The 23623-nt window shown below is 34.6% G+C and overlaps 1 protein-coding gene across 6 annotated transcripts; it reads left to right on the top strand.

The window, feature by feature from the left end:
* Positions 1-815: 815 nt before the first annotated feature.
* KLRD1 (killer cell lectin like receptor D1) lies at positions 816-23623 on the top strand. 6 transcript variants are annotated; one of them, XM_064591579.1, is made up of 9 exons: positions 816-872; positions 11098-11173; positions 16974-17072; positions 18120-18155; positions 18419-18511; positions 18656-18718; positions 20239-20390; positions 21247-21350; positions 22413-23623. In XM_064591579.1, the coding sequence occupies exons 5-9, from the start codon at positions 18481-18483 to the stop codon at positions 22531-22533; spliced, it is 471 nt and encodes a 156-aa protein (XP_064447649.1). In that variant the 5' UTR covers positions 816-872; positions 11098-11173; positions 16974-17072; positions 18120-18155; positions 18419-18480; the 3' UTR covers positions 22534-23623. The 6 variants fall into 6 exon arrangements, with proteins under 6 accessions (XP_064447649.1, XP_045729825.1, XP_064447647.1 ...); XM_045873869.3 differs by lacking the exon at positions 18120-18155; XM_054507176.2 differs by lacking the exons at positions 816-872; positions 18120-18155 and adding an exon at positions 4463-5164.

Here is a 23623-nt window from a genome sequence, read left to right as displayed (position 1 = left end):
ATGGGTTGCTTTTTTAAAATACTCAGCAAAATCATGACCGATTCACTTGTATTCCTGGAATGATTTTTGCCATATACTGACTTCTTTTTCCTCTCACGTAAATCGACGGTCTATTTTGAAAACTTTCTGTTCCAGTCACTGTTGTTATGATAACAGTTCAGGAGGAGCTCAGGGAAAAACAATTCTTTTCACAAACTTTTATATACACAGGTACTCCAGTAACTTTTGTATTGTATTATTTAACCATATTATTTCTCCATGGCAGCTTAAATGTTAGTTTTTTTGTGTCCTTACTTATTTACCTTTTCCATCTATAAAATATGCTACTGGTAAGCATTCTATCAGAAGAAAAGTCCAGATAAAAGAAGACCTCATCTAAAATATAACTCCAGTATTTACAGTCTAATCCATGATTTATGATCTTCATGTTATTTTTCTCTGTGTTTGGCTCTTTCCTCTAACTTCCTCCCCTCTTAGTGGGTAAATGCTGTCATAATTCTGAATTTAGTGTCATTTCCGTGGTCACGTTTGCCCACATGATAATGACACAGATAATGACATTAAAGTGATAATGACCTCCACATCCAGGCTTGCAAACCTCACTTTTGGTCTCCTCGTCTTCTCCTTAAACTTTTTTTTTTTATAAAGATTTTATTTATTTATTTGACAGAGAGAGACACAGCGAGAGAGGAAACACCAGCAGGGGGAGTGGGAGAGGGAGAAGCAGACTTTCCATGGAGCAGGGAGCCCGATGTGGGACTCGATCCCAGGACCCCGGGATCATGACCTGAGCCGGAGGCAGATGCTTAACGACTGAGCCACCCAAGGAGCCCCATCTCTTCCTTAAACTTTATCTTCTGTTCCACGACCAGGTAAACTGCTTTGATTCCCAGTATCTTTTATAGTAGTTACAAAATAGCAGACATGCTATTTCCTCTGCCCAATACCCATTTACCATCCCCAGGATGGTACAGTCATGTCAAGGCTGTGTAAGCATTAAATGTTATTTCAAGCAGCAACAAGTCTGTGGTTAGAAATATTCTGTACAGTAAGTGCAACTTTTACACACATAATGTGCACTGAGCTGCTGATGAAGTCTGACCAGAAGAGCCAGAGTCATATCTGAATCCAGACAGCCTTCTTGAAAAACTTTAATCTCCAAACTGAATGTAATTAATGGCCCCTGTCCATAATATATGCACATTATATATTACATATACATTATATATGTATATATCCTAATGTTTTTGAGCACTTATTAGATGTTAAAAGTGTTTATAAGTTATCTTTATGTTGATACATTAAACTATTCTTACAATATATTTCTAATAAACTCTTCCTTGCATTTTACCTTTTCTGATGATGAAATAAATATCAAAGAGGTTCTGTAACCCATTCAAGTTTACAGACCTAACAAAAAGAACCAGACTTACACACTTGAAACTACTGACTTTTGACACCTCACGTTTAACAGGCTGAAGAAGGGAAAAAAGTGATCATCTGATTGGGATCAATTAGAAATTGGTTTTGAATTCTAAACATTCTTTTTTAAAAATATTTTTTGCCTTTGTATTGTCTTCTCATTTAGCTATATGTTATTTTTCCAGATTCTCTGTGTGCCTTGTTCACATTAGCTTATTCCACTGATATCATAATTTCCATGGTACTGAGACAGTTGTGTTGCTTCAGACTTCATCTGGTTTTTAAGTGTCATTCAGTTTTTATACATCTACTTATCACCTGATTCCATTTCCATATTCACACATTCATTCATTAAACAGATAGTTATTTTTTAAAAATCTGCTGTGGTTTAGGCATGATTCTGGGAGCTGTAGATACAGAACTAAACCAAAGAGATACAATCCCCACTCTCATATTATTTTTTTCTGTCAAGCCTACCAGAGATAGGTAACGACAAGACAGGAGCTATTTTATTTTTTATTTTATTTTTTGAGGTTTTACTTATTAATTTGAGAGAAAGAGAGATAGTGAGAGAGAGCACGAGCAGGGAGGAGAGGGAGAAGCAGGCTCCCGGGTGAGCAGGGAACCTGATATGGGACTTGATCCCAGGACCCTGAGATCATGACCTGAGTCAAAGGCAGACACTTAACTGACTGAACCACCCAGGCATCACGACAGGAACTTTGGCTCAGGTCATGATCCCAGGACCCTGGGATCGAGTCCCATATTGGGCTCCTTGCTCAGCAGGGAGCCTGCTTCTCCCTCTGCCTGCTGCTCCCCCTGCTTGTGCTCTCTCTGACAAATAAATAAATAAAAATCTTAAAAAAAAATAAAAATAGGCCCATGCCTTTCACTGTCTTCAAGTTTTGGAAGTTTTGTCTACAACTCTAGAAGTTTTAAAACTGATAGAATATTGTCAAACTCCAGCTATTGTCAGTAACAGACTGTAACATCATACGAGTCTCCATTGGAGGGGTATTATCAGGAAATGATCAGAATAAGTTTAATTCTAGCTTGTTTCAGTTTTTTAATTTTCTATACCTTTGTTATGGACATTATTATTTAAAAAATAAACATTTATTTTCATAAAGTTTGAATCCATCTAGAGGAAACATCAGTAACACCAAAAATCAAAAGCACATCAATGGGCCACTTTTCATTCAAATGAGAGGGAGATACTAAACTCCTATCCAGGTCCTTGAGTTTCCTCATTACTTTACTGGTGTCCAGAAAAAAGACTGGTTCCAAATCTAAACAGTGATTTCAGTGACAAAAGCAAAGTGTGCTTTCCTCGCCCTCCTGCCCCTCTGTCCTCATTCTCTAGTTCCCATTCTCAGAGTAGTACTTGTTGCCCTCTGAACCAGCTCAGAATCTTGCTTATTTTTTTCTTATATATAGCTTAATGTCCCCTATACTGTCAGTATTTCCTGCAACTTCAAAGGTGTGATGAGAAATGGTATTCACACCAATGAGCATAAATCCAGCGTGACATCTCCTTTGAATGACTCCAGGACTGTTTGTTGTCCAGACAACTGTTGGTGGTTGCAGAAAGGGAAATGGACAGCAGGTGGGGAATAACCTTTACTATTTATCTGACATGCAGAAACCTTGCGATATCAGCAACTACAGAACTCCACATTCTGCCATGAAAGAGAGGAATTAGTGATCTTCCTATTTTGTCTTCTGTATGATATCTGCATTTATCTTGTCCTTTTCATCTGGCTACTACTAATAAAACACCATTTATCTTTTGTAGGTCAGCATAATTATTTTGTACGCTGTAATTTACACTCATTTTATTTAGTCATCCCCAAACCAATGAGTTAAACATATAATTTTAGAAATTATGAAATTCTGGCTGAGTAGTTGTAATTTATTTAATTCACCAAGCTAGAAAGTGGTAGAGCTTAGCTTTGAATCTAGATCTTTCATATTCCAATGCTAAGCCTATGAAGCTCTGTTGTTCATGCTGTTTTCTTTTTTTAAAGATTTTATTTATTTATTTGACAGAGAGAGACTCAGTGAGAGAGGGAACACAAGCAGGGGGAGTGGGAGAGGGAGAAGCAGGCTTCCCGCAGAGCAGGGAGCCCAATGTGGGGCTCGATCCCAGGACCCTGGGACCATGACCTGAGCCTAAGCCAGACGCTTAAAGACCGAGCCAGCCAGGTGCCCCTATTCATGCTGTTTTATTCACTATGTTGGCTGAGGCCAATTCAATTCAGTGAGTAGTTTGAATACAGAATTTTACCTGTAATTAGTGCATCTCATTTAAGGAGAAAAATGAGAAAAAAAATAGCTTAGACTCATTAATTATAAACTCACACAACAGATCAAATGGGAAGAAAAATCTTTTATCTCAAACTCTAGTTGGCTCAGTCAGAACTAACATGTTCTCATAAAAATGTTTTTATTCTTTTATTTGAACAATGTAGATATTAACCATGCAAACTGTCTTGATACATTATCATGTGCCATTCAATTATCTTTTAGTTTTAATGATATCTGAAAACAACAAAGGGAGGGGATGGAAAGAAAATTACAATATAAAATCATCCAAATTCATCTTTTACTTTTCCATTAAAAAAAAATGGACGTCAAATTTTATTGTTAGAAAACTGCTACTGGATGCCTGGGTAGCTCAGTTGGTTAAGCGTCTGTCTTCCGCTCAGGTAATGATCCCAAGGTTCTGGGATGAGTCCTATGTCGGGCTCCCTGCTCAGCAGGGAGTCTGCTCCTCCCCCTCCCATCTTGCCCCTCCCCCCCACTTGTGCTCTCTCTCTCTCTCAAATAAATAAAATCTAAAAAAAAACAAAAGAAAACTGCTACCATTTTAAACATAACTTGTAATCCTGAAATATGCTTTTCATTATTGTTAATTTTTTAACACAGTTTTAAACAAGTATTAGATCTACTATTAGAGTTCAGAGAAAATTTATTCAAATATATTTTATTTTTTTAAAGATTTATTTATTTATTTTAGAGAATGAGCAGGGGGAGGGGCAGAGGGAGAGGGAGAGACAATCCTCATGCAGACTCCCTGCTAAGTGTGGAGCCTGATTTGGGGCTCCATCCCAGGACCCTGAGATCATGACCTGAGCCAAAATCAAGAGTCAGTCATTCAAACCGATTGAGCATCCCAGGCATGCCTCGATTATATTTTAAAGTTTATTATTTATATTTGTAAAAAAATAAAGGGAAATAGAATGAAATAAAATTGTAAATGAAAAGAAGAAAATAGCTATGTAATAGTGATCATATTAAGATGAAATATCATACAGCACAAGGAAAATGCTAAAGACAGGACCAGAGGAGATAGAGATTAACAATCAACAAGACACTTTAGATATGAAGGTAAGTTAAAGAAAATCTGTGATTAATGAATCAGATCTGTTACTGATTCCAAATAATGACTACTCCATAATTCTTGTTTTAAATTAAACATTTTATTAGGTTTAATGTACAAATAATGTTACTTTTTGAATATATTTTATATGTGTGATGTGACTGAAACTAAGAATGTACTAAAATTAAAATTTTAATTAAAATTGAAATGAAACTGAAGTGTCCTGACTAGATAAGATGTGATAGATTTCTTTGAAATGCTTTAGATAACATATGTAAAAATGATGTATGTGAAGGAATGAAAGGACATACAACTCTTAGAGAAAATAGTGGAACAAGACAATGTAAAGATTTCAAATGGGTAAGTTCTTTTTTCTTTGAGAGAGCCTTTGAAACTACTTGTGGATCTCATACTGTTTTGGTTATCTATTGCTGTGTGTCAAACCACACCAAAGGTTAATGGCTTAGAGCAACAAATATTTTGTTTCTCATGTTTCTGTGGGTTGGCTGGGAAGCGCCCAGATGGGATAGTTCTTCTTTCTGTTCCATATAATGTTGGCCGGCTTCACTCATGGAGCTGCTATTGGGACGGAAGCCTCCATGATTCCATTAATTCTGTCTTGCCCTTCAGCTAAGATGGCTGCAAGGCTGAAGCCTGTCTCTCCTTGGTCTTTATTGTCAAAGACTTCTTTCCCTTCATGGCTATTCATCTTCTGTGACCCATCTCACCATGTGGCCTTGCCAGCATGATAACCCAGACTGCTTGGTAACTTAGTTCTTCACAAGAGAGAAAAAGATTCAGGGCCTCTTAAGAGCTTGGTTAGAGAACTTGAGAAAGAAACACCATGTCCACCACATTCTATTGGTCAAGGCAAGTAACGAGGTCAGTTCAGGTTTAAAATGGAAGGGAAGGGCACAAGGACATGAATTCAAGAAGATAGTATTTGGGGGTCACATTATAACCATCTGCTACACATATTAATCAATTATCAATTTAGTCTTGAGTCAATACATGTGAAAACTAACCATGAACGTCTGCTGTGGCCCATTGATATTAAGAGCCAGATATGTAAAGATAGTAAAACAGTCCAAGCCTGATGTTTACAATGTTATGGGTTCAGATTCTTTATAGAATTTAATTCAATCAAAAAGGACTTATTTTCACTGTATTGGTCTGGTTCAGAAAAAAAAAAAATCAAGCAAAATCTAGAAATAGGAATATAGTTTAAGCAGATCTACTAAATTGTGAGTATTAAAACAAATAAATATATAATTTCACTCATGTAGAATTTAAGAAACAAAGAAAAAGAACAAACAAAGAAAAAAAAAAGAGACAACAAAAAGAACAGATTCTTAAATATAGAGAACTGGTGGTTGCCAGTGGGGAGATGGGGGGGGGGGATGGGTGAAATAGGTGATGGGGATTAAGAGTACACTTACCATGAAGAGCACTAAGTAATGCATAGAATTGTTGAATCACTATATTGTACACCTGAAACTAATATAATATTGTACATTAACTATACTTCAATAAAAAATCATAGATTTTGAATGTTAGAATGGATGTTGATCATCTAAATAAGTTGCTTATAAGTTTTAAAAGTAGCAACCTTAGATCCTCCAAGGCAAGTGTGGGGAGAGTTAAATGGGAGGGTAGCCCTGGCTTCCGTAATAATACTTCTGGGTTTTGTGTATTTTATTGGTTTATATCTCAACTTAAAATTTTATTTATATAAAAGTTCTGCTCTAAAAGATAAAAGTATGAAAATCGCTGATTTAGATCTAAGCACTCTAGCAGTGCTGCAGTTGATACCTTGAGAGGTGGCTTGTTCTGAATCACGTCCTGGTTGGTTGTGCAACTGTGAAGTTCTGTCTTCTAAGTCCCCCGTTAGCATTTTCCTCACTGTTTCTTCCTGAATATAGATATGTTTAATTAATTTATTTTGATCCTGAACATGGAAAATTCTAATTATTTCCTTTTTCTCCTAAGAATTAACATTTTAACATATAAATAATTCATTAACTAGTTATTGCCTTAGTCCTTCAGGAATTTTCAAGGACCAAATCAGTGTTTTTATATATCAAAGGTTAAATTTGGAGCTAAAAAATATTCAAAATGACATAAATTGATCTCTGATAAGAAATCTCTAATAAATCCTAATTTGGTACCCCAAACATTTTATTGTAACCTTTTGTTGTGTTTCCCTAATTTTTAAATGCATATCTTTTGTATCTGTGGTGAAAGATGTTGTTCACTGTTGACTTTTATTCCCTTGGCATTAAGTATTTTTCTGAGTGTTAGCCTACCATAGGATGTTGTGAATCTAGCTTAGGTAAAATTCTTCCTGACATCTTCAACCTCTTTATAAACATATAAATCTGAATGAAATCAAGATTGCTTTCTCATAGCCCTATCTACAGTGGCTTTGATTGTACCCAGGCAAGCATGCCTCTCTATAGTATGAGCAGAGTCTTCTGCACCATGTACATCCTACTATCCCTGAGTTTCCTTGAGTTGTATCTTGTGTCTTTGTGGTGTTTGTCCTGTTTCATTACTGTTAGTGCCCAACATGGGACAGAAACTACTCTTTTCTGATATATGGTCTTTTGGAAGTGGAACAAGTGTTTTGCATCCACTTTGGAAGTGGGAGTCATCTCCTTTTGGGGGGAAAAGTGGTGAGCATTCAGTGGAATGGGATGGTCAATGATAGGATGATTCTAGGAATATAACTTGGGGCTACAAATCATGAAGCAGGGGATCTACTGAAAAAAAGTAGAGATCCAAGATAACAAATTTGCTTGAAATCTCAGCTATTGAAACAGTTGGAAGAATCAACAGGGCACCTGGGTGGCTCACTCGGTTAAGTGAGAAGCACTTCTGGGCTTAGATTGTACATTTCCTAGTAACAGCTGCAGGCTAATGTCAATAAAAGAGCCAAATGAGTACTTACACTGCAACTGTGGAGGCCACAAGCATTCAGTGCTCCTTCCCCTGCTGCATGGTTTGCTCATTCACCTCTTTTCTTTTTCATTTTTCTTTTTTTTTTTTCAAGTAGGCTCACACTCAGGTGTGGAGCCCAATGGGGGCTTGAGCTTGCAACCCTGATCAAGACCTGAGCTGAGATCAAGAGTTGGCTGCCTAACTGACTGAACCACCCAGGTGTCCCTTCACTCACTCACCTCTTTCCTGTCTGCTCAGTTATCTTTTTCACAGTGAGGCTTTCCTTCATCATCTGCTTTAAAATTTTATCATCACACTTCACAGCTGTCCCAGCTTTTCAAGTCCTCCTTCTTTGTTTTATATTTCTCCATCTGATAAACTCTTTTTACATATGTGTGGTCTTATTGCTAGATTCCTGTAATAGAGTTAAAATACCACAAAACACAGATTGTTTTTTCTTTTGTGGGTTATTGTATTCAAAGCATCCAAAAGAGTGTCTGGCACTTAGCAGCTACCCAGGAATATTCCTTAAGTAAAGACATTGAGTTTAGCTTGAAATATCTTCAAAGGAAGTATTGATGCTTGTTAACATAAGAGTTGGGGAAAATCTTAATAATTTCAATATGAACTATCTTTAAAATAGTATTTTTTTCAAAATATTGGCTTTAACATATTCAGGTATCAATTTACTTTTTCATCAAAGTTCTTCCTACTCTAGCCATAAAAATTTATAATTCTCATATAATAGAAAATGTGATTCTGTTCTCTATTTACTGTTGAAGAGGAAGAATGAAACTCATTCAGATTTAACTAATGGCAATTTCAAAACACTTAGTATTTCACTTTAATGATACAACAAGGCAAATAGCCAAGATATGATACTCTTCTGGGATACCTCAGCCTATTGATCAACATTCTTACAGTGTTCATAGTGGAATAACAACACTCAACACTCACTTTCTTCTCATGCCAGTCACTGCAAAGACTAAGAGTATCAACTGCATTTAAATGACTTGGGAGAAAGTAATCAGGATACAGGCTATTTCTGTTCCTTTTTTTTAATTTCCAGCAATCTGAAGGTGACTATAACCGGGAAAAATTCATGTTAAACAAGTAAATTGTAAAATGTAGTATATGTAATATAAAAATTTTTGATTATCTTAAGGTTACAGGAAAATAAAAACAAAGTCTTTATCACTGACAAAGAAGGTTTATCTCAACTGAGACAATTTATATTTTCTACTTCATGTCATGAAGCTGACTTACCAGACCTAACTCTATTATCTCATAGCATGTTGGATGCACCCTTCTTATGTTACTAAAAAATTGAGTTACAATTTTCTAAACTTTTCACTAGGCAGAGATCTTAAAATTAGAGATAACATTTATTCTCATCATTCTACCTGTTAGTGTCTGCCTGGAACATTGTAAACATGATATTCACATACAGTGAATAGTAAATATATTTAATTGCTACTGACAAGTTATAATGTTTACTTTGCACTTATATCTTTCTGGTGAAAGATTTATCACCTCTCCCACCACACACACACACACACACACACACACACACACACACAGAATAGAAAGAGGGAGCAGGGTAAAATCTTTTTTTTTTTTTCCTATGAAGTCTAACTGCAAACAAACCTAAAAAATTTTAAAAAGAAGCATCCACTTTGGTACCAATATCCTCTTAAAGTGAATTATTTTATATCTGAAAGTATCATTAAATTCACAAATAGATATTAGTGTATATAGACAGATTAAAAAATATGTTATATTTTTTAGAAGACAGAAAGAATGAAAACAGGCAAACCAGGAAGCAAAGCATATAACTGAAAGCTATTAGAGGTTATACAAAATTTTGGTGACAATCTAGTTTAATGATCTGTTGAAATCTAGGTTTTATCTTCATAAAAATAAATGGTACATAGTCTAGTATGTGTGCATGCATATATTTACATATTTATAATTTATTAAATATTATGTGTATTATTAAACACTAAATATATTTTTTAAAACATTTAATTTATTTATTTGAGAGAAAGAGAGCACAGACAGGGGTGGGGGAAGGGACAGAGGGAGAGGGAGAAGCTGACTCCCCACTGAGCAGGGAGTCAAATGCGGGGCTAAATCCCAGGACCTTGGGATCATGACTTGAGCTGAAGGCAGACATTTAACCGACCAAACCACCCAGGTGCCCTTAAACATTAAATATTTATATATTTATAGATATATACAGATATATGTTATTATTATTTGGAAAATATGCATCCAATACATCTATGGTTATTTATGTATCTAAAAATTGAAGATTCAAAATTACTAGGACAATGAAGGACAAATAATATACATCATCTTACAGTTATGAAAAGTGACTCTCTATATTTTGATCTATTAGAGGTAGAAAAAGCTTAGTGAGTCTCGGCTCAGCTGTTGCTAGCTAGTTGACTTAAAGCATACTTCCCTTGATAATCCTCTGTGTTTTCAACTATATAACTTAAGAAATAATGCTAAATAAAGTAAATTATGCAAAAGATCTACCACAAAGCCTGGCATATAGTAAACTGAAAAATATTTAACTGCTTTAAAGATAATTATTAGATATGAAAATTATAATATATTATGAAAATTGTGTGAATTTAAAGGAAAATAAAGTGTAAGGTATCATTATCATTGGCGTTATTACAGAATGAGAAAAATGATACAAATGGAAAAACTAGAACGTTAGAAATGTTGGAAACTGAGTCTAATAGCTTCTGTTAATAGTTTCTGTGCCACCCTCGTAACTTTTTTCTTTCCTTCCCTCTTTCCTTTTCTCCTTCCTTCTTTTTTCTTTTCTTTCTTTTTTCTTCTTTTTCTTTCTTTCTTTCTTTCTTTCTTTCTTTCTTTCTTTCTTTCTTTCTTTCTCTCTCTCTTTCTTCTTTCTTTTTTCTTTCTTCTCTCCTTTCCTTCTTTCTCTCCTTTTCTTGCCAAATCTATGTACCACCTAAACGATATATTTGTTTTTGTATAACTTGATAAAATCACAAATAAATAAATAAAAGACTACTTCTCTACTAAAGAATTAGAGACACATTATAACATTTTTAAGAATAATCCTTTATGGGGCGCCTGGGTGGCTCAGATGGTTAAGTGTCTGCCTTCGGCTCAGGTCATGATCCCAGGGTCCTGGGATCGAGCCCCACATCGGGCTCCTGGCTCAGCAGGGAGCCTGCTTCTCCCTCTCCCTCTGCCTCTCTCCCTGCTCATGCTCTCTCTCTCTCTCTGTATCTCTGTGTCTCAAATGAATAAATAAAATCTTTAAGAAAAAAAGAATAATCCTTTATATGCCTCTTTTCCTTCAAATTTAGTTCACGCTACTGGATTTTGGAAATGTATAGGTTAATTGATCTTCACTGGACAAGAGATCAGTATGAAAACTAAAAGGTGAGTTTTCCAGACTGATAGGCTTTTACTGATCTGAGTAACCTCCTGTTTGGTACTTATGTGTCTTACTATTCTTAGGGAATTCTTTTACTTCCCCTATTTTTTCTTTATGCTCAAGTTTCATCAAGAGATACTGATCATAGAGTTTTATCATGCATGTATTTTTGTCTAAAGTCAAGAAAGAGGCTCTGTGCCGTTCCACAGATATTTAGTAAAAATACTTCAGTTTTAGACTTTAGGAAGTAAACAATGTGTCACTTTGGGGTGTTATTTCAGAGTGAGAACCTAAAGACCCACCACCAGCTCACCGCAGACAAACTGTTTCCATCTACATGGGGACTGACAAGCCACAGCTGCAGCCAACAAGGTCTTTGCGACTCTTACATGAGGTCTTACACTCTACCGAAGTCTCCTGCGATGGGACTTAGTAATTAGAAGACATATGCTTTAAAGGCTGCGATTAAGAAATTTTGAAACAAATTGTACGTTTTTTTTCCCCCATTCTGGTTTTATAAACCCCTCTCTGCCCTTAATAATCAGAGATTGCCAATGTTTTATCCAAAATCTATGTTACCGATTAGGACATTATTTTGAATGCTTCTTTTCCCGTGTAGACATCTTACTTTATAAAACAGCTATTAGGGAGGTTCAAGTGCTGAGAAAAATCTAAATATACCCCAAACCTTCACATTATTATTTTTTCTTTCATCTGAATCTGAATAAGCTCTTCCTGAGCCAGATGCAGAGTTGATTGTTTCTTTGGTTTTGTTGCTTGTTTTTCTACTTCTTTTGATGGGTAGGAGTTTCCTGGTACTTTTAATTTCATGGGAAAAAAGGGAAACATTCTTGTTTAACATCTTTGGTTAATATCCATGATTGGATTTAAATGGTCATTTAAATCACAACTGTAAAATGATACCCTACTTGTCAAAACAACAGTGCAGTATCTAAAACCCATAATATAATTGCACAGATATTGGGTAAAAAACCCGAGATCAAATTAAAACAAGGTATTGAATAAGAACTGAAAAATCAGCATTTCTACTAATGGCAAATATTTCCTCACTTGATGGAGCTACAAAATGATCATCTCAACTCCTTAGAGAAGGCCAGAGCAAGATCCTGTAAGAAACAATTCTGGTCAACTCTTAGGAAAGCTCTATTGGTGGAACTGAATGACCAATAAGAATCTGGTTACTCAATTTAAAGTGATGTCAGGATCTTTAACTCTGGGACAAGAATATTCAAAGGTGGGAAAAATTTAAATGATTTCTTATTGCTATGTTTACTTGTATAATCTTTACATTAAAGAAAGTATTGGATAAAACAGAATTTCTGATGTATTAACAAATTTCTACATCAATGAAACAGTAGAGTGCTCAAATATTTTACTAGAATTAAATGTACTGATACTGGTAAATGTGTACTCATACACTTAATGAGACATTCAATTAAACAGTAGAATAGACATGTGATATTTGCTCAATAAATGTTAAATTTTTCCCCCACTAAATCAACTTATTAAAATGAAAATTGGTAAACAAAGGAAAAGTTCCAGTCATTTACTTTGTCTTTTCTTTAACAATCAAACTTCAGAGTAACAAAATAAATGGTGGTAATTACTTTCTAAAATATAAAAACAGAGATTATATGATAGTGGTTACACAAATTTATACACAAGACAAAACTGCATAAAACTATACACATACACACACACTCAAGCAAATAAGTGCATATAAAGCTGGTGAAATCTGAATAGTTTATGGATTGTATGAATGTCAATGTCATGGATTTGATATTATACTCTAATTGTGTAAGATATTACCATGGGGAAAACTGAATGAAGGGTACCAGGGAACTACCTGTACTTATTAATTTTGCACTTTACATCAATCTATAAGCATTGCAATATAAAAAGTGAAAAAAAAAAGAGGTTAACAGAAGATAGTGCATTCTCTTGGTATTAGCACTAGCTATCTTCTTTTTACTTTCTTATGTCTCAACTACACTATCCTCTCTCTAAAGTCAAATTCTGTTATATTCTTTTTTTTTTTTAAGATTTTATTTATTTATTTGAGAGAGAGAGTGAGAGAGAGAGAAAGAGCACAAGAGGGGGGAGCGGGAGAGGGAGAAGCAGACTCCCTGCTGAGCAGGTAGCCCGATGCGGGACTCGATCCCGGGACTCCAGGATCATGACCTGAGCCGAAGGCAGTCGCTTAAGCAACTGAGCCACCCAGGCGCCCTGTTATATTCTTTAACAAAATATTCATTCCACCTCAGAAATAGTAAATTCATGGCACCTGGGTGGCTCAGTAGGTTAAGCACCTGACTCTTGATCTCAGCCCAGGTCTTGATCTCAGGGTCATGAGTTCGAGCCCCACACTGGGTGTAGAGCCTACTTAAAAAAAATAGTAAATTCAGAGATGGTGGATGTGCTAAATGTTTTCAAATCAAAGCTCATGGAAGTCATTGCTCATCTTTATAACACTGTTTCTTGATGAATCTGGACTTGAATTGATTATAATTGGTACACAATAAGAAGTTCACTCTTTTTCTGTGCTTCAAAATAAAGTTTTACATGTTGATCAGTGGTAGACTCATTCATAAAGACCTATTTTAAGAAAAAAATAAAGGAAATAAAACAAACAAACAAACAAAAACTAAAAATTATTGAAAGGGGTCAACAATTTCCCAAAGTTCATCTTTCTAGAAATTTAGTGCTTTAGATTTCCTTTAGATGATCATTACTATTCATTTTGTTTTGAGTAAAGTTGACCCCACTCCAGTGTCCAAATTAGACCCCAACTGATTCAAACCAATGTGTCTTATCCACTAGCCACAGTAATTTGCACATGGCCTAGTCAGTTTCAACAAGATGGAGAGGGATCCTTGGATGACTCTCTCAAGAATGTGAGGAAAATAAGCTAGAAACAGAAGAGTTTATTTTATGTTGTTCTAGTTATATAAATTTAAGAAATGGGCAAAACTAAATTATGGTTTGCATTTGAGGTTAAGATAGTTTTGGAGTCAAGATGGTGGTGATATCCGGAAGGAGAAAGAGAGTAGTAGTACTAGTTTAAGTGAGGAAAGATCTTGGGGGTGCTGGAAATGTTCTATTTCTTGATGGGGGTGGTAGTTGCAGGTCTTGTCTTTGATAATTCGTTAGAATTTTTGCTTTTATAACTTTTCAAAATGTATATTTTATTTAAAAAGATGGGAAGAAAATATGTGTGTTGAATTTTTTCCATCTTATTTAGGTATTGGTTTGAGGCATGTCTGTTATCTACTCTCACTGTAACCACAGTTCTGTATTTCCAAGTCCAATTTATCCTACAAGCTCATGCTCAAATTTCAATTTTAATATGAGTCCTTTTTCTTTCTGAAGTCATCTCTCCCTCCTCTGTTTCTCTGTTCTGTTCCAGAGTGGATTGGGAATAGATTCAAGGGCTACCTCCTTTGTAATGAAGCACAAATGAGAGAGAGCTGGGGTCTCCTGTGCTTGAGGATTGATTGAATTGGTGTATTGTTATATTTTAGAGTTTTAGGGTATTTCAGTTAGAGAGTAGAGATGAATCAATATTTTCTCAAACTGAGTGTCACACATTTTCCTTTGGGTGACATTGAAAAACACTTCAAGATTAAGCTGAATGTTTTTGATTTGATTGTTAGGTTATTGAATGAACATTTGAACAAATTATCTGGTTGTTCCTTGTACCTTAAAATAATTATTATAAAACTGACATAAGGTGCCTTACCAAATTATGTGAAGAGCATAAAATTCAGGTTTCTGGGAAAAGGTTAAGAAACTCTTATGAAAATTTACAATGAATAAAAATAGACCATTATGAAATATTAAAGTACAGACACCTGTGTTCCTATGAAAATAAATTGTTTTAATTATGAATAAAAATACATATTCTTACCAGGTGATGTTTCATTTAAATAAAGTGATTAGGTTCATGTTTCATACTTTAGGTGATTGGAGATAAAATAGGTAATCATAATTCTAACATGTGGCTTTAAAATAAAGTAGAATTTCATTTTATCCATTGTTTTATTCAACAACCAATTAAACTTGTTTTGAATCATAACAATTTTAACTCATTTATACCATTTGTTTTAAAATAATGGGGCTTTTTTGCATCTCTGAAATAAGATGTGGAGCCATATTAGAGGTATGAACATAAAAACTAGTCCATCCTTTTAAGAAAAAAAAGTTCTTGCTATGGCTGCATTTAAAACTTTTGCTGACTTTAGAAACTATAAAAAAAAAAAGAAGATAGCAAGAAGGGAAAAATGAAGGGGGGGAAATCGGAGGTGGAGACGAACCATGAGAGACTATGGACTCTGAGAAACAAACTGAGGGTTCTAGAGGGGAAGGGTGTGGGGGGATGGGTTAATCTGGTGATGGGTATTAAAGAGGACACGTACTGAATGGAGCACTGGGTGTTATATGCAAACAATGAATCATGGAACTACATCAAAAACTAATGATGTAATTTATGGTGATTAACATACCATAATAAAAAAAATTGTGGTAAAAAAAAACTAATGGTGTAATGTATGGTGATTAACATAACATAATAAAATTTTAAAAAATAAACTATAGACATACGCACATGCTTTATTCACAAAGTTTCATTAAATTCAAATGTCCCAAGAGGGGACATCTAATTACTTAGGAAGAAAGTGTTGCTTAAGACATTTATGTTCTGATGTCTCCTAAGATGAGTACAGTTTGGTGGTGATTTATAAACCATAAGTGAATGGGCAAAAAGAGAGGGAGAGGAAGAGGGAGAGAAATGAGTCATGTGATTACTTGCTTATTATAAGAGAAAATCATGTTGGACATGAGGTTAAATAGCGGAGTCTGATGGCATTCATTTACTTTACTCAAAATGCAATGTGCCCAGATTTGCATAGGCAAAGATAAATCTGTGACTCTTTGTGTAATTGGGCCTGCAGGGACTGGGATTTATTTTATATGTTCCACTGTGTTTCTAACCAGGGCTTTATGAACTCCCTACCATCTTAGGTCAGACATTCACTTAGTACTTGGTTTTGGGAGAATGGCTCCACTTTCTCCCATAATTTGTTAAGTGTCAGGTAGTTCTGGTGCTCTTCTGAAGTCTTTTTTTGAGTTTAACCTCAGGTAACACCAAGGCAGTTTTGTAAAATTGCCCTCAAGGTAGAGCCTCAGGGTGTGAAATTTGAGACAAGAAAACAAAGGAAGCAGGATAACAATTTTCTTTTTTTTTAAGATTTTATTTATTTGACAGAGAGACACACAGTGAGAGAGGGAACACAAGCAGGGGGAGTGGGAGAGGGAGAAGCAGGCTTCCCGCGGAGCAGGGAGCCCGATGTGGGGCTCGATCCCAGGACCCTGGAATCATGACCTGAGCCGAAGGCAGATGCTTAATGACTGAGCCACCCAGGTGCCCCCAGGATAACAATTTAACAGGATAAAAAAAATCTACCTAGATTCCCAGTAAACTCAAAGGATGAAAACCATACATGTCCTGTTTTCCAAATGATGTTTTAAGATGACTTTGATATTCACATATTAAAAAAAAAAATCCCACTCATTTTCTTTTATGATAGTCAGAGGGTTTGCATTATACATGTACTGTGGTAATTTCCTGTGTTGTGGTTCCTGGAACATTTTAGAAGCTAGAGACTTTACTGCTTCTTGTTCATATGATACATTCACCAATAGAAGATTCAAGAACATTGTTCAAATAAATAATTTTTCTCTTTTTTTCTTTTAAATTTCTTTCTGCGTGACTTCTGGATTGTTTAGCTTCCGGCTCAGCTCTGTGAACCAACACAACACCATCCTTCTTGGTTAAGCACACATTGTGCCTTGTCGGCATCGATACTGGATCCTTTCTCATGGCAGGTATGTGAGGCCCGAGTTATAAAATTTAAAAAAATGAAATGAAACAGAAAAGGCATCTCAGGGATATGGCTAATTTCAGGGCAGTGTTTTATAGGAAAAAGTAGACATTTTTAGGCTTTCTATGTATCAGCACTTTCCACTTCTGATTATCTGTAACTTAGAAAAGATTTTGTGAAGATTTTCCAGCAGGTTTAAAGAGTGGCTTCTGACGGGGATAGCTCTAAACTCTGAATGTAAACTGAGTTTACCAGGTTAAATTATGAGCCACATAATGTTAGCACCAAAGTAAATAGAGAATGCCAAGTATTAGTGACAATGCTTACAAGTGTTTTTTAAAAATTTACTATTTGTGCTGTGACACCCCAAATCACCTAGATTAATAGTTTGACACATTGGGCTGTTAGTGACTCTTTGGGAGTATGCTAATGTTAATGCCAAATCTCCTAACATTAAATTATTTTAGGGTAAATGCCAATAAGCAGTAATTTTTGGTATGAAAAAGCATAATGTTCTTGTAAAAAATGGTTGCTTATATATCATAATTTAATGTGCTGTGAAATGAATTCAGGTCCCCAAGGTATTACCCATACATCACACCAGGTCCGGAGTGCTCCTATGTCTTATCTTCCCTATAAAAAAAACCTCTACAAAACTACAAGCAGCCAGATATTTCTTAGGTAGAGAATGCACTAAGATGACTAGAAGGGCACATTTCCAAGTATACTATTGTGCCAATGGCAGAATTTGCTAAGTAAAAGACTCTGGGTAGACAAACTTTCATTTGATTTCTGACTTGGATACTTACTAGCTTTGGTATCTGGAGAAAATAACATTATTAATGGACCTTAAGTTTTCTTTTTTTAAAATTTTATTTTATTTTGTTATGTTAGTCACCATACATCATTAGTTTTTGATGTAGTGACCTTAAGTTTTCTTATCTACTTAATGGGAATCATATTATCTTGTGATTCTTGTTGAGAAAATAAATACCTGTTACGTAAGCCCATAAAACACAACCTGATGCCTGCTGATGTCTTCTTACTCCAGATCCCTAAGCTTCTTTGTGGAATTAAGAAATAAATGGTAAGTCCACTTTACGGGGACAGGACTTGTAAAGGAGAAAAGTTATAGATAATCTCAGTAATGAATAAATTACACCACATAAAAATTTGGGTATTGGGGTGAGTTCTGATTGGAATATTTTCATTTTCCAGTGTTTCATTGGCAAGATGATTGGGTTATCAAATCAAAGAATGTTTTAGATTCTCTCTCACCATGTTGCTTTTAAGATCTTCAGCTCCTGCCTTTGTTCTTTAAATAACCACTGTATCTCTCTTTCACTACAGCTTCTCAGACCACTTCATGGAATTTGATTTCTGGGATCTTAGGAGTAATCTGCCTTTTTTTGATGGCTACTATGGGAATTTTGTTGAAAGATTGTAAGTTTTTCTAGGCAAGTTTGTATAAAGACCATAACTGTGGTGAAACCATTTAATGCAAAGGTTTCATTTTATTAATGTGTAGTATTTTATTATTTCATAAGCTTGTATCTAATGAAGTAAATTTTTAATCATTTCTTACAGTATATCCTAAACACAGTATTCAGCCAACATTGTCTCCAGATGCAATCACAGAACTCCAGAAAGGTAGGTTCCATACTTTGGAAAACCTTAGTGTTGGTAAAGGATGAAATAGACAGTTTCTTGGTTTTCTCACACAGAGCATAATGGAATAGTACACTTAGTAATGAAAGTTTACCTACCAATTGTAGGATAGTAACATTTCATTATTCTCTAATGTAAAAAGCATTAAATTACATTGAACATGGATCATTTACATATTTAAGTCATAAGGAAAATATTAGCCTGAAATGACATTTTTTTCCTATATGAGTGCTCATGTTTAAATCACAAATATAAGTTACAGTAAATACTATGGTTAATCCTAATTACCTGCTGGTTTGCTCATAGCTCATACTTTTATATCTCTTTACCTTTGCTTCTGCTTTTTGCATGTCTCAGAATATAGTGCACAGATTTCTGTTATTTTACACCCTACTTATCCAGTGAAAGCCAGCTCAAAGTCCAATTTTTAAGGTATTTTTTGCAAATGGTCTCCAAATTGTCTCGCCATCTTCTGTGATCATATTTATTTATCTTTTTCCCCTTTGCATTTTTTCCATCCGTATTGAGATATTATTGACATATAATGCTGTGTAAGTTTAAAGTAATCAACAGGTTGATTTGATACACTTATATGTTGCAATATGATTACTACCATAACATTTACTAATACCTCTATCATGTCACATGATTACCATTTCTTTTTTTATGGTGAGAGCATTCAAGATCTACTTTTTTAGCAACTTGCAGTGTATATTACAGTATTGCTAACTATAATCATAACTGTGTGCATTAGATCCCCAGAACTTATTCACCTTCTAACTGGAAGTTTGTCCCCTTTGACCAACATCTCTTCATTTACCCCACTCTCCAGCTCCTAGTAACCACCATTCCACCCTACACTTCAGAACCATTCACTTGACAAAGATTTGAGTGCCTACCATGTGTCTTGACTTTTATCACTGAGGATAGTAAATGTTCAAGACCCATCACTGGTAAACTGTAGTATTAGACTTCAAGCTAATTGTTTTATTTATCTCTATTTTGTAAATAAAATATCCAAACATCAGAATTCTCCAATTTGTGCTATATTCTTTTCTGACTCGGGAAATATGCTAAAATATTTCCCTTTAAATATCTCTTTAATCTAGTTTATTCCTATTTACACAACAGAGCTCAATTTGGGGTCACTTCCTCAAAAAGGTTCTTTAGCCACCCTCCAATTTATACTCTGCTACCCTATGGTTTAACATACTGACTTATTCTTGTGTATACTTACCAAAATTATCATTAAATATAATAGATAAATGATTGGAAATTATATAGTTCTGACTCTATATCTCGACTATAACCTCTATTAGGAAAAAGGGTTATGTCTGACTTGTTCACATTAATAGCCCCTGAACTATAGTATGTGTAGTAGATTCTCAAAGAATATTTGTGGAAAATAGTGAAGAAATAACAAATGATTTTTGAATGAGTAAATAGCATTGAAAAAATTGAATGTCATAAGTCATGTGTTGGTTTTTTTTTTTCTCTCTTAGGCTCTAACTGTTGTTCTTGCCCAAAAGGGTGGATTGGGTACCACTGCAACTGCTACTTCTTTTCTGGTGAATTAAAAACCTGGAAAGAGAGTCGTGATTTCTGTGTTTCTCAGAATTCCAGTCTACTTCAGATTGAAAACGGAGATAAATTGGCATGTATTTAATTCTGTTTTCCTACCTTTTCTTTGACCTAGGAAAATATGCTACCTAAGTAAGCTGAATACTTTGTTTGTCTTTAATTATAGTAAGTGGATTGTTATTATTTGAACTAATGACTTACTAATTTGCTATATCTTGAAACAATCATTATAAAACCTACATAAAATTTCTCAAAGATTTATATTATAGGAATAAAAATCAAGTTACATTCCAGATAAAGCACAAGGAACATTTTAGAGGTAATTCAAAGAACGAATAATAGGCCATTATTTTTATTCAAAGACTAATAAAATAACTTCATAATTTTTAGTTCATTAATTAAATTTATAATTTCTTTTGTAATTATATCTTTTGTCATCACTCTGGGATATAATGTGTGATAAGTACGGAGAGTATGATCAAAAAATTACCCAATTTAAGAAAAAGTGAAAAATTTCTATAGCTGCATGAAGAACCTGTCCTGAGTATAAGTTAAGTAGACTATATCTATGAAATATATCCTCAAGATACTGTTGATGTGGGATCAAATTTGATTTAATCTTCTTTGGAGGAGGTGTTCCATGAAAACTCTTACTTCCCTCTAATGTCTTATTCCTTTAAGAAGTGATATTTTGTGGCATTTATTTCTATATCTTAAATGAATATTTGTGGAAATTAGGGAATAAATAACATAAGGAAGAAAAGGAAGAAATATGAGGCATGTGACTATACTTTCTAAACTGGACATTAAAAATTATTTCAGTTTGTATGATTAAAAAGCTAAATCTGATGCTGACACTTTCTTCAAAGTACATTATTCCCAGAATAGATTCAAGTTTGATTAATGTGTTTGTCTTTGTTTTCAATCAGTATTTTATGAGCTCCAGTAAATATTTTTACTGGATTGGACTCTCTTACCATAAAGAATGTGATGCCTGGTTGTGGGAAGATGGCTCCAGTGTCTCCCAAGATCTGTAAGTTTCTGGCAGCCAAGTTTCCTTTTAGTTCTTTCTTTCTTTTTTTTTTTTTTTAAGGTCTTTTTAGTTGAGTTTGTTTTTTTTTTAAGATTTTATTTATTTGACAGAGAGAGAGAGAGAGAGAGGGAGGGAGAGCACAAGCAGGGGGAGCAGCAGAGGGAGAGGGAGAAGCAGGCTTCCCGTGGAGCAGGGAGCCCGATGCGGGGCTCGATTCCAGGCCCCTGGGATCATGACCCGAGCCGAGGGCAGACGCTTAACGACTGAGCCACCCAGGTGCCCCTCTTTTTACTCTTTTATGAGTTTATCTATAGATCTCACCAGAGACTGTAACATTTGGGAGCACTGTAGCTAGGATAACCTGTCTAAGGCATGAAAATACAGAAAAGAAAGGAGATCTAACAATTTTAGTTCCATCTAGATTATCCAAATTTATGCTCAACTGACATGAAGTTAGTGTACTTGTGACCATTAAACAGCTTTTGATTTTTTTTTTTTTTTGCTTTGTATAAGCACTTGGATGAGTATGTGCATATACAGATGCTTACCTTCACAGAAGCTCTCCAGGGAAAATAACATATTTATTATTTTTTTTACTCTTCTTGAGCCTGTTATTTTTCAGTATACTCCCATGTTTCAAATATTCTGAGGTTATTTTCTGTATATTTGTAATCTTTAATTCTCATTTTCATTCATAAACATTGGACGTGCAGCATCAGACAATGACGAATCTTATGCTTGGATTTCTTTTCCCAGGCTAGATTATCCAGTACATTTTTAAACAAAATAGAGGTATACCATATATCAAAACCATTAATAACAACAGCAAAAACACAAAATTCTTGGCCTTAATGCTGTTGATTATTGGGGCAATAGCTGAGGTTTTGTAATACTGTGCTCTGAAATTGTGAAAACATGGCTCTTGAATAAAAATCAATTGACTCAATATATTAATATCTCATTCAAGTGCTTTAAAAAATTCTATCATTTAATTAAAAAACACAATCCCTAGATATTCTCGTTTCCTTTTCTCATATGTTAACATTTTATTTTTCATTACAGATTGCTATTAGTTCAAAAATTAAGTCCGGAGAAATGTGTAATGTATAACGCAAGACAAAGTGTTTTGGATGAACCCTGTGACGATAAATATCGTTTTATATGTAAACAAAAAGTTATTTAGTGTTTCTTGGAGTGGAAGGGGTGGGTGGTGAAGATTCAGTAGTATAAGAGAAAAAGTCCTTATACTTACTACTTAACATTCATTAAGATTGCAAGATCAATGAGGAGAATAACTTTACCTCTTATATTATTGCTAATTATCTACTTCTGGGATCTGTAAAATGTTTCAAATCAAGTCTTGTGATACAATTTTCATATATTTGAAATAATGTTTTAAAATTGGTGAAATTTGTGCACCTATATCTGTAATAACAATGCATCAAGGTAAAAAATTTCAGGACTGTTGTAATTTAATGCATATGTTCAATATTAAATTGAACAATTTATGCATATATTCTTGTAAATTTTCTTTGCAGAAATTCAAATAAAATAATTTGCATCAAATGACCTATATCAATGTCATTTAAGTTCTTTGTAAGGCATAGTAAATTGGAAGTCCCATCTTCATTTTACTTTTCTGGAACTTAGTTCTTTCTAGATATCTATATATCTATATGTTTTAATTCAGAGCTTAAAGTGTCATATGACAGCTTCCTCATGTGTATCATCAGACTTTAGAGGGGAACATATTTGTGTTCTTCTCTTGATGGTGCTGAGTTCTGTAGAATAATTTTGAATCTTTGTCCAAATAGTGGTTCCCATGTGATTGTTTTTAGCTTTTGCAAGGGTAAATGGAATCCAAGCCTGATCACATAAATTTGCAATACTTATTTTTCTATCCTACACATCTTTCTTGCCTTATGGTTATCCACCAGTAAAAAGTCACTGAGATGTAAATTGAAGATCTTAATCTCTAATCAACCCCAAGCCTTTTTCCTAAAAGTTAGGTGTGAAATACTGAACAATTCCCTTTTTCTGTCGGGGGAGGGAGCAACCCATTTAACTGAGGGGCTTCTGACTGTGTCAGAGAAGGGTGGGAACATAGTACGGTCTGATGTCTGTGACCTGGATGGGGTTTTCCTAATATCACAGATATCAAAAGCCAATTCCCTTTTTTAAAACTATTGCATATACATCTTTAAAAATTTATATTGACACATCTTTTTGTTTTATATTTCAATTAAATTATAATAATTAAGAACCTCAATTTG

Source organism: Mirounga angustirostris, unplaced genomic scaffold (genome assembly GCF_029215605.1).
Source record: "Mirounga angustirostris isolate CCGP_5_RB_7025 unplaced genomic scaffold, mMirAng1.0.hap1 SCAF_5, whole genome shotgun sequence".
Lineage (NCBI taxonomy): Eukaryota > Metazoa > Chordata > Mammalia > Carnivora > Phocidae > Mirounga > Mirounga angustirostris.
The sequence above is the reverse complement of the archived record's forward strand: the minus strand, read 5'-3'. Positions and strand labels throughout refer to the sequence as shown.

Bases quoted from the DNA above. Each gene is read 5' to 3' on its own strand.
- KLRD1 (XM_064591577.1), top strand. The intron at 18,719-20,238 runs GTAGGTTCCATA...TTTCTCTCTTAG, and splicing joins AATCACAGAACTCCAGAAAG to GCTCTAACTGTTGTTCTTGC. The intron at 20,391-21,246 runs GCATGTATTTAA...GTTTTCAATCAG, and splicing joins TTGAAAACGGAGATAAATTG to TATTTTATGAGCTCCAGTAA.